Source organism: Siphateles boraxobius, unplaced genomic scaffold, assembly GCF_051911475.1.
Source record: "Siphateles boraxobius isolate OS27281-9 unplaced genomic scaffold, OSU_SipBor_1 86, whole genome shotgun sequence".
NCBI classification, from domain to species: Eukaryota; Metazoa; Chordata; class Actinopteri; order Cypriniformes; family Leuciscidae; genus Siphateles; species Siphateles boraxobius.
Genome location: NW_027509215.1, coordinates 3,022,226 through 3,034,141, shown reverse-complemented (window position 1 = coordinate 3,034,141; position 11,916 = coordinate 3,022,226). Strand labels below are relative to the sequence as shown.

The following is an 11,916-nucleotide window of genomic DNA, read 5'->3' as shown; positions in this document are numbered from 1 at the left end:
TGTTTTTTAATGCAAGTGCTTTTAAAATGTCAGTTTTCGCATCTGTTGAAGGTGTACGCACTTATTAACTTAACTAAAATCCATAAATTAGCATATACTGTCACATTTACATCCGGTTAGTCTTTGTTTTAAGGCGTCACAAGTGGGACTTTAGTTTTGTAGACGGTCATTTCTACTAATGCGAAGAGATTGTCTGCTTTCACGGAGCTGAACTGTCTGGATAGCTTTTATTAGTTCTGCAGTGCATTCATTTGTTGTCTTTAGTTTTATAGGACGCACTTTCATTTTTAGAAGTTTATTGCAAAAAACGGGAAAATCTTCAAAGGACACGAAAATAAGATAATGGTCCGTGTGAAAGTTCCAGCTGTGTGAGTAATGTCGGGTTGTAGAAACGACCTCAAAGCGTTAATTTTGTACGTCCACAGTTAAAGGCTGATAATGAGTTTGCATGTGCTTCGCAAAACTCTTTTTAAACGCTGTCTGAAATACGGCAACAAAAATGAAATGTATGAGCGAGGTTATTGGCTGCAAATTTGCAGATTCAAAACATCTGTACCAAAAAACTTCAGCGATTATGAGAGCATGAGACGGGATTACAACGTACAAATTCCTCAGCAGTTTAACTTCGCCAAAGATGTGCTCGAGCAGTGGGAAACTAAAGAAAAGGTAATTTAAGAAATATATTAGTTCTGGTGTTCTACTATGTTCTATTTTTTCTCAAAGCGGGATATTTTGTGATTATTCAAAAGACATTGTAAAGTAGCTACAAAACATTTCAGGAGGAGATTGAAAATACACGAGAGAGAAAAAGACTGAGGCCATTGAGCAAACGGGCAGTTCTCTACCAGTGGCGTGTTTTTCGGGAGGTTTGAGGGAACACTGGGATTGAGAAGATGCCGGAGTGTTTGGAAACCCGTTTGTTATTATTTTGTCATTCCGTCATGCGGTACTTTTGAATTTGCTTGCGTGTAATTTACTCGAATAAAGTGCGAATAAGGAGCTACTTATTGAGAAAAAGATTGAATGAGTGTGTCTGCTTTCTTTGTCTTTTGACATTGTATCAATGTATGAGACTAAAAGTGAAACAAACCAACTAATACCACAAAACATGACAAAAGTCATCAGGTCAATTATTGATGCCCTGACTTAATTTTTCACCCCAAAATGGTCATTTAAATTTTTTTTTAGCAAAATTTGTAACTTTTAGTAAAAGTATAACTTTAATTTAAAATAATAATTTACTGTTGTTCCACGTTGAATTATAATTTTGTAATTTTGTTTGGTGACACTAGTGCAACAGAAACTCATGCACATTGAATTATATAACGTAATAATGTTTGTGGTGACTTAATAAAAAATATTGTATAGTATTATCCAAGCTCAATTTTAATGTCTTTTACTTTGTAAAAAAATATATTTTACAATGCCAGCACTTGTGAGATAGTTTGATGTATGGTTGCTGTATATTACAGAACGGACAGAGGTCGTCTCTTCCAGCTCTGTGGTGGGTGAATGACAACGGAGAAGAGGTCAAATGGAGTTTTGAGGAGTTGGGCTTCCACTCAAGAAAACTTTCAAATGTTCTGCATCAAGTGTGCAGTTTGGAAAGAGGGGATCGTGTGTTCCTCATTTTACCCCGAGTCCCTGAGTGGTGGCTGGTTAATGTAGCATGTCTCAGAACAGGTACAGTCTTACAGACCTGCTCAAATAGATTTGTTAGGCATTTGCTGAGAGAGATTTCTATGATTCTTTCACCCTTGATCTATTTTCCATTGTTTCGTCGTTGGGGTTAATCTGTAACCTACTTTTATTGCTTCACGCTGGTCCAAATATGCTGGTTTGGACCAGCTTAAAGTTGAATTGTGTAATTTTGAAATGGTAAAAATGAAATATAAATATCCACTAATGTATAAGCTGAAAGTTATATACATATTATGACAAACATTTAAAATCCACACTATTTTGCCTAAAATAAATGTAAAAAAAATATTTTTTAACAAAGTTTTTCTGAATACTGTATTTAAATGTAGCCATCAGAATATTGTAAAATATTTATTTTATTTCAAAAAGTGTCCCAATTTACCCTACAGTATGAGTAGGCAGTTGACTACTTAACCTCTTCTCTCTGCTTGTCCTTTCAACGCATGGTTTATTTTTCATCGTTGCCCCATTTCCTCACCCAGGTACGGTTCTGATCCCCGGCACCTCTCAGCTCACGGCTCGAGATATCCGCCACCGGCTGCAGTCATCTGGGGCCAAGTGTGTAATCACAGATGAAACTTTGGCCCCACTGTTGGACACAGTATCCTCAGAATGCCCTTCCATCTCCACCAAGCTTCTGCTGTCCCACAGGACCATGCATGGCTGGGGCAACCTGACAGAACTCATGGGGTCAGTGGAGAACAAGAGAGGGATATGCATGTACAGGGAGCACTTTAAATTAGTGTAGAAATGACTGAGTGCACACATTAAACATATGTAAATAATCACTAAGTAGTAAGACCTTTATAAAGACATTTTTAATGTCATTATCAGATGTTGTTTTTGCGTTGTAGAAGAGTATCAGATGATCATGTTTGCGTGGACACCAGGAGTGAGGAGGCCATGACTATCTTCTTCACTAGTGGCACAACTGGCTCTCCAAAAATGACCCAACAAAGCCACTGTAGTTACGGTCTTGGGCTCACGGTGAACGGCAGGTTTGTGACATCATTCCGAGGGTCAGTGGGCTGAATTCATGACGGATCAGCACTGCATTGAGAGCTTAAAAAATGTACACAGTAGCTAAGGATGCATTGCAAGTGCTTATACACTGCCGTTCAAAAGTTTGGGGTCGGTAAGATTTTTAATGTTTTTAAAAGAAGTCTCTTCTGCTCACCATGGATGCATTTATTTGATTAAAAATACAAAACAAACGCAGTGATATTGTGAAAAATTATTTCAATATAAAACAGCTGTTTTGTATGTGAATATATTGTAAAGTGTAATTTATTCCTGTGATCAAAGCTTAATTTTCAGCATCATTACTCCAGTCTTCTGTGTCACATGATCCTTCAGAAATCATTCTAATATGATGATTTGATGCTAAAGAAACATTTATGATTATTATCACAGTTGAAAAAAGTTGTGCTGCTTCATATTTTTGTGCAAACCGTGATTAATTTTTTTCAGGATTCTTTGATAGTTCAAGAGAAAAGCGTTTAATTAAAAAATAAATATTTTGCTTTATTATAAATGTTTTTACTATCACTTTTGATCAATTTGATGCGTCCTTTCTGAAGAAAAGTATTAATTTCTTTTAAAAAAAAATCTTATTGACACCATACTTTTGAACGGTAGTGTATATACAGATACACTCACCTAAAGGATTATTAGAAACACCTGTTCAATTTCTAATTAATGCAATTATCTAATCAACCAATCACATGGCAGTTGCTTCAGTGCATTTAGGGGTGTGGTCCTGGTCAAGACAATCTCCTGAACTCCAAACTGAATGTCAGAATGGGAAAGAAAGGTGATTTAAGCAATTTTGAGCGTGGCATGGTTGTTGGAATGGTGTGAAAAGGGAAAAACATCCAGTATGCGGCAGTCCTGTGGGCGAAAATGCCTTGTTGATGCTAGAGGTCAGAGGAGAATGGGCCGACTGATTCAAGCTGATAGAAGAGCAACTTTGACTGAAATAACCACTCGTTACAACCGAGGTATGCAGCAAAGCATTTGTGAAGCCACAACACGCACAACCTTGAGGCGGATGGGCTACAACAGCAGAAGACCCCACCGGGTACCACTCATCTCCACTACAAAAAGGAAAAAGAGGCTACAATTTGCAAGAGCTCACCAAAATTGGACAGTTGAAGACTGATGAGTCTTGATTTCTGTTGAGACATTCAGATGGTAGAGTCAGAATTTGGCGTAAACCGAATGAGAACATGGATCCATCATGCCTTGATACCACTGTGCAGGCTGGTGGTGGTGGTGTAATGGTGTGGGGGATGTTTTCTTGGCACACTTTAGGCCCCTTAGTGCCAATTGGGCATCGTTTAAATGCCACGGCCTACCTGAGCATTGTTTCTGACCATGTCCATCCCTTTATGGCCACCATGTACCCATCCTCTGACGCCTACTTCCAGCAAGATAATGCACCATGTCACAAAGCTCGAATCATTTCAAATTGGTTTCTTGAAAATGACAATGAGTTCACTGTACTAAAATGGCCACCACAGTCACCAGATCTCAACCCAATAGAGCATCTTTGGGATGTGGTGGAACGGGAGCTTCGTGCCCTGGATGTGCATCCCACAAATCTCCATCAACTGCAAGATGCTATCCTATCAATATGGGCCAACATTTCTAAAGAATGCTTTCAGCACCTTGTTGAATCAATGCCACCTAGAATTAAGGCAGTTCTGAAGGCGAAAGGGGGTCAAACACAGTATTAGTATGGCGTTCCTAATAATCCTTTAGGTGAGTGTATATATACATATATAAATGAACTCTACTGTTCAAAAGTTTGGTGTCAGCAAGATTTTGTCTTGAAAGAATTTATTTAGCAAGGATGCATTAAATTAACAAAAACTTAAAAAGTGACATTGAAGACATTTATAAAGAAAAATAAGGTTTCTATTTCAATTAAATGCTGTTCATTGAACTTTCTGTTCACCAAAGAATCTTAAAAAAAAATGCATTTTGAATAGTAAGCAGCACAACTGTTTTCAACATTGATACTAATTAATAATTGTTAATGGAACATCAAATCAGCATATTAGCATAATAGAATGATTTCTGAAGGATCACATGACACTGAAGACTGGAGTAATGATTCTAAAAATCAGCTTTGCCATCAAAGGAATAAATTACATTTTAAAATATATTCAAATAATATTTTTTTTGGTAATAATATTTCACGATATTATGGTTTTCTATATATATTTTTTTTATCAAAAAACCCACCTTTTTTCACAGTAGTGTATAATGAAATGTAAATTTAACATAAAATGTGTATAAATTGTGTGAATTCTGAAGGTACTGGCTGGATCTGACTGAGCAGGATGTGTTTTGGAACACGTCAGACACAGGTTGGGCCAAGTCGGCGTGGAGCAGTGTGTTTGCTCCGTGGATCCAGGGAGCGTGTGTGTTTGTTCACCACATGCCACGCTTTGAGACAAGTACAGTTCTCAAGGTACAGGAAGATCACAGGTCCATTCTTGACAAGAATGGTCTGCTTGAAAGTTAAGGATCAAGAATTGATTCTTTAAGAAATCTCCCTATCATGTTGTATGAAAATGTTTTATGGAAGACAAAATCACAACACTTAATCTTACTTTAGGACATTGCAAATCGACAGTAGGTTTGGAGTTGGTAAGATTTTTTTTTTTTTTTTTGGAAATCGCTTCTGCTCACCAAGGCTGTATTTATTTGATCAAAAATACAGTAAAATGTAATATTGTGAAATATTATTAGAATTTAAAATAACAATTTTAATATATTTTAAAGTGTCATTTATTACTTTGATGGCAAAGCTGAATTCTCAGCATCATTACTCCAGTCTTCAGTGTCACATGATCCTTCAGAAATCATTCTAATAAACTGATTTGCGGCCACAAGAAACATTTATTATTATTATCAATATTAAAAACAGTTCTGCTTAATATTTTTGTGGATTATTTGACTTTGTAATACTATAAATGTCTTTACTGTGACTTTTTGATCAATTTAATTCATCCTTGCGGAATAAAAGTATTAATTTATTAGTGACCTTTGAACAGCAGTGTTTATGTATTATTTATTGACTTATTTTACTAGAAGACATTTAAGTCAATGAAAGCTTTCTGGAAGTCAATGAAAACACTCATGTTTTCTCCTAACAGACTTTGAGCAGCTATCCCATCACCACCTTCTGCACGGCACCAACAGCCTATCGAATGCTTGTACAGGACGACATATCCAGGTACTGACTGTAACTGATGAGCTATGATATATTTGAATTCAAATGAATTGTCTTTTAGGTCTAAAGTTACAAGTTCTTCATATACAAACTCGATAATCATAAAACCAACAAATGAAGTCTATAAAGTTTCTTTTTTTTAAAGCATGTCAGTGGCAAGATTTTTAACTGAACTGGCTATTAAATGACTGAGACCTTAAAGGAGAACTCCGGGCAATTTTCAAGTTAATCTTGATCGTTAGACCTTTGTGAGTACTGACTATAGAAAAAAAACCGAACCGGATTGGTGTTTGCTACGCGGAGCTGCGACCGCGAATGCCCAGAGCTCCCACCCAGCTAAAACGGCAGCTATGGGGGCATCGACATAAAGAGCGTTTTTGAGCCTCTTAACAGACACAAAATGCAATTAAAATGTCTGTCCAACATGAACAGGGACCCTACATGTGAACAAGATGCGTTTAGCAACTTAGCAATGGTTTCAACTCACCTAAATAGTCTTTTAGACGGCAGGCTGTAGTCTCGCGCTGCAGTCCCGTGCTGTAGCCGGAAAAGGTAAACAATGTCCAGGTGGGAGGAGCGTTGATCATGTGCGACGAGTCTTCGTACATGGAATGGCATTTTTCTTCAAACGGCCCCGCTGTGTTGAGTGTGTGTAGTCATCCTTGTCAAAGTGTTCACTGCAAATGCGGTAATCTTTAGCGCGTAGTACTTCTACGGGAGTTTGCACATCAAGTTGAAGTACAACTAGCCACAACTGCAGAATCTCAAGGTCATGAAAAGGAAGACGAAGAAAATTTAAGCTCTTATATTTTCGCATTCTGTTGCCACAATTCGTAAAGGCACAAACACGAACCATTTCTTCTTCACTTGTAAGCAACTCTGATCATAACTCGTCGCACATGATCAACGCTCCTCCCACCTGGACATTGTTTACCTTTTCCGGCTACAGCACGGGACTGCAGCTCGAGACTGCAGCTTGCCGTCTAAAAGACTATTTAGGTGAGTTGAAACAATGGCTAAGTTGCTAAACGCATCTTGTTCACATGTAGGGTCCCTGTTCATGTTGGACAGACATTTTAATTGCATTTTGTGTCTGTTAAGAGGCTCAAAAACGCTCTTTATGTCCATGCCCCCATAGCTGCCGTTTTAGCTGAGGGGGAGCTCTGGGCATTCGCGGTCGCAGCTCCGCGTAGCAAACACCAATCCGGTTCGGTTTTTTTTCTATAGTCAGTACTCACAAAGGTCTAACGATCAAGATTAACTTAAAAATTGCCCGGAGTTCTCCTTTAACCTGGACTTGTAACACTGTCAATCACAGCAGAATCCAGATGAATTTGTCTGGTCCAGGTGTAATCCTCATCTTTGCTTGTGTTTTCTGACAGGTATAAGTTTCCTGCTCTTGAGCACTGTCTGTGTGCAGGAGAGCCCATTAACCCAGAGGTGATGTGGAAATGGAAAGAACTCACTGGACTGGACATCTATGAAGGATATGGGCAGACTGAGACTGTAAGTCTGGGATCATTTTTTAAAATATCAATATAAACAGTGCTGAAAATGGGTCCTAAATTAGCATCTGTTTTCATCCATATTATAATATAGTCATTAATTCATTAACAAAATTCATAATGAACAGAAGGAGAGTAAATCTAAGCTTAGCCTGTGTGCTGTCACACACAATATAGTCATTCCTCTGTTTTTTTCTCCCAGGTTTTAATAGCTGGCACATTCAAAGGCATGAAGATCAAACCAGGATCTTTTGGAAAGGCTTCTCCAGGATATGATGTTCAGGTGCAGTAACAGTCTTTCTGACAAAATCAAGTCCCTTTTTTGTTCTTGTTTGAGAAGCTGTTTCACTCAATATACATCACAATAGTGATGAAAGGACTATCATCACCACTTCTGTTTCATGCTGACTTTAAAGAGGATCTATAATGCTTTTTTACTTTTTCAACTTTTTTTAGTGTGTAATGTTGCGGTTTGAACGCCCTTAAATGCCTCGATTGTAGTCTTGAGTTTTCTTCTGGGAATGTGCATGTCACAATATTCCTCATTAAAATAATTCCCTCCCAAGTCGTAAAAAAAGGTTGAGTTGCATTAGTAGGGAGTTGAAACACCTGGTTATGGTAAGGGGCGTGACGTTTCTGAAACACTCGAGCCAATTGACCAATCAGAGCACATTGTGCTTTTAGGAAGGAGGGTCTTCATAGAGACCAGAACTAAACAGAGCGTTACTGACAGACTGGGAAGAGGGGTGCTGCAACAATGTAAAATAAGTGGAAAATGTTGTTTTTTTAAAAAACCAACATGAAAACCTATTCTTCTAGACCCTAAAAACAAAATCAAGACTTTAAAAAAGGGCTTAATAGGCCCCCTTTAATAATAACTAATATTTGCACTGAAAATCATCTAAGACAGATAATTATATAAAATGAAAAGACAAAGTTTATAACTTACACAAAAACAACTGAAATAACAGGTGTTTTTTTTAAATAGGTGCTTTTCACTGACAGATTGGATTGATTTTCTGTGAGGTGTTCTAGTAATTCTGGACTGCTTTGGTTTAAGGTGGTAGATGAAGATGGTTCTGTTGTGCCTCAAGGACAAGAGGGAGACCTCGGCATCAGAGTGAAACCAGACAGACCCTTCTCTCTTTTTACAGAGTATACGGTACATTTTCCTTTTCTCAGCTTATTAGGCTCTGCACTAACAATAAATCTGTTGAACTCAAATTGATTGATCTAAATTCATCCTGTAGGAGGAGCCGGAGCGCACAGCCGAATGTTTCCGTGGTGATTTCTACCTGACAGGTGACAAGGGAATGATGGATGAAGAAGGATACCTGTGGTTCATTGGCAGAGCTGATGATGTCATCCTGTCCGCAGGGTATGAATTCTGCTTTGATAATGATGATAATGATAATGATGATGATGTCAGGTTTTGTAATCTGACATCTATGGAGTGTGTGTGTTTTAGGTACCGCATTGGTCCATTTGAGGTGGAAAACGCTCTGATAGAGCATCCAGCTGTAGCAGAATCTGCCGTGGTCAGCAGCCCTGATCCGGTTCGAGGAGAGGTAGTGCAATGCATTCTGGGATTTCCTACTCAGTAAAGGGTACATGCAGTGTGACCTTAGAATTGGGCAAGAATTTACAGAACTTGAAGGCAGCACTACGTCTAAGTAGGCAGCTCAATTAATCTTCTACAGGTCCTTCTCAAAAAATTAGCATATTGTGATAAAGTTCATTATTTTACATAATGTAATGATAAAAATTAAACTTTCATATATTTTAGATTCATTGCACACCAACTGAAATATTTCAGGTCTTTTATTTGTTTTAATACTGATGATTTTGGCATACAGCTCTTGAAAATCCAAAATTCCTATCTCAAAAAATTTGCATATTTCATCCGACCAATAAAAGAAGTGTTTTTAATACAAAAAAAGTCAACCTTCAAATAATTATGTTCAGTTATGCACTTAATACTTTGTCGGGAATCCTTTTGCAGAAATGACTGCTTCAATGCGTTGTGGCATGGAGGCAATCAGCCTGTGGCACTGCTGAGGTGTTATGGAGGCCCAGGATGCTTCGATAGCGGCCTTAAGCTCATCCAGAGTGTTGGGTCTTGCGTCTCTCAACTTTCTCTTCACAATATCCCACAGATTCTCTATGGGGTTCAGGTCAGGAGAGTTGGCAGGCCAATTGAGCACAGTAATACCATGGTCAGTAAACCATTTACCAGTGGTTTTGGCACTGTGAGCAGGTGCCAGGTCGTGCTGAAAAATGAAATCTTCATCTCCATAAAGCTTTTCAGCAGATGGAAGCATGAAGTGCTCCAAAATCTCCTGATAGCTAGCTGCATTGACCCTGCCCTTGATAAAACACAGTGGACCAATACCAGCAGCTGACATGGCACCCCAGACCATCACTGACTGTGGGTACTTGACACTGGACTTCAGGCATTTTGGCATTTCCTTCTCCCCAGTCTTCCTCCAGACTCTGGCACCTTGATTTCCGAATGACATGCAAAATTTGCCTTCATCTGAAAAAAGTACTTTGGACCACTGAGCAACAGTCCAGTGCTGCTTCTCTGTAGCCCAGGTCAGGCGCTTCTGCCGCTGTTTCTGGTTCAAAAGTGGCTTGACCTGGGGAATGCGGCACCTGTAGCCCATTTCCTGCACACGCCTGTGCACGGTGGCTCTGGATGTTTCTACTCCGGAATCGGTCCTTCTCCACAATCTTCCTCAGGGTCCGGTCACCTCTTCTCGTTGTGCAGCGTTTTTTGCCACACTTTTTCCTTCCCACAGACTTCCCACTGAGGAGCCTTGATACAGCACTCTGGGAACAGCCTATTTGTTCAGAAATTTCTTTCTGTGTCTTACCCTCTTGCTTGAGGGTGTCAATGATGGCCTTCTGGACAGCAGTCAGGGCGGCAGTCTTACCCATGATTGCGGTTTTGAGTAATGAAACAGGCTGGGAGTTTTTAAAAGCCTCAGGAATCTTTTGCAGGTGTTTAGAGTTAATTAGTTGATTCAGATGATTAGGTTAATAGCTCGTTTAGAGACCCTTTTCATGATATGCTAATTTTTTGAGATTTTGGGTTTTCATGAGCTGTATGCCAAAATCATCAGTATTAAAACAATAAAAGAACTGAAATATTTCAGTTGGTGTGCAATGAATCTAAAATATATTAATTTTTATCATTACATTATGGAAAAAATTGAACTTTATCACAATATGCTATTTTTTGAGAAGGACCTGTATTTAGTTTAAGCAAAATTGTAACCATAATTATTACACACATGGAATGCAACATGTAAATTGCATTGACTTCATGTTTCAGGTGGTGAAGGCTTTTGTAGTGCTGACAGCAGATTTTAAATTTAGAGACCATAAGGAACTGATCCAGGAACTGCAAACTCATGTGAAGACTGTCACAGCTCCTTATAAATATCCACGCAAGGTAACTTACAAATAGATTCAGTGCTTAAAAAAATTTATTCTTTCAATTTAGTCCATTTTAAAGGTATATTTTGTTCCAACTTTCAAATGTTTAAACCCTTTTTTTGTCAGATTGAGTTTGTGGATCAACTGCCCAAGACAGTAAGCGGGAAAATAAGACGAGTGGAGTTAAGAAAGAAGGAATGGGGACAGAAAACTAAAAGCTAAAACTGGATATGAGAAAACAAGTTTCTGTTCAAATCACATTCCACCTCTTTATATTGTCAGACAGTTCATTCTGATAAATTGATCTACAAACCTGTAGTCCTTCAGCTCGCCTGCTGGTGGCAGAATTTCACTACAATGAAGTTGCAGAACTCATTTCTAATTTCATGCCAAGTATGTATTTAAGTAACTCAAAATGTATAGGCTTTGCCATTCAAAAATATCTTTTATTCTTTTAATCTTAAATTGTAGATTATATTCTGCATATGCAAAATGTAAATATATATATATATATATATATATATATATATATATATATATATATATATATTTTTTTTTTTACATAATAGTAAGCATTTATATCAGGGCTATTCAATTAGCTTCATTCGAGGGCCGGATTATTAAATCGAAAAGTTGAGGTGGGCCGATGGGTTTAGCTTATTTTTTGAAACATAACAGTATCAATAAGTAAGCTTAGGTATACATAAAAGTATTGTATTTACTTGGAAATGTGGAACCCAACAGTATGCAGATTTATCAGACCATAATACATAATTTATTTACACCTATGTACAAATATATGAATTATACAACATCATATCTATTGGTAAGAATTATTTTATTAATAATTATTATAGGCTTAAATTAAAATATTCTGACAGTGAGATCATAGGTAAAACCATGCATGGCTACTCACTCACACTGTATAATAAATGCCTAAACAGGTAAAAACTATACACACAATTAATTATATATTTCTCTAGCCCCCTAATAAATCTAATGCATTATAAATGACTATAACATAGT

At 37.8% G+C, this 11,916-nt stretch overlaps 1 protein-coding gene across 1 annotated transcript; it reads left to right on the top strand.

Moving 5' to 3' along the window:
* The first annotated feature begins 158 nt into the window (after positions 1 to 158).
* Positions 159 to 11,202, top strand: acsm3 (acyl-CoA synthetase medium chain family member 3). Its single transcript, XM_077222014.1, has 13 exons — positions 159 to 666; positions 1,473 to 1,683; positions 2,184 to 2,391; positions 2,556 to 2,699; positions 5,023 to 5,179; positions 5,868 to 5,947; positions 7,327 to 7,450; positions 7,652 to 7,732; positions 8,510 to 8,611; positions 8,700 to 8,827; positions 8,918 to 9,017; positions 10,787 to 10,906; positions 11,017 to 11,202. Exons 1-13 carry the CDS (start codon positions 439 to 441, stop codon positions 11,110 to 11,112), a joined length of 1,779 nt encoding a protein of 592 aa, XP_077078129.1. The 5' UTR covers positions 159 to 438; the 3' UTR covers positions 11,113 to 11,202.
* The last annotated feature ends 714 nt before the right edge of the window (positions 11,203 to 11,916 follow it).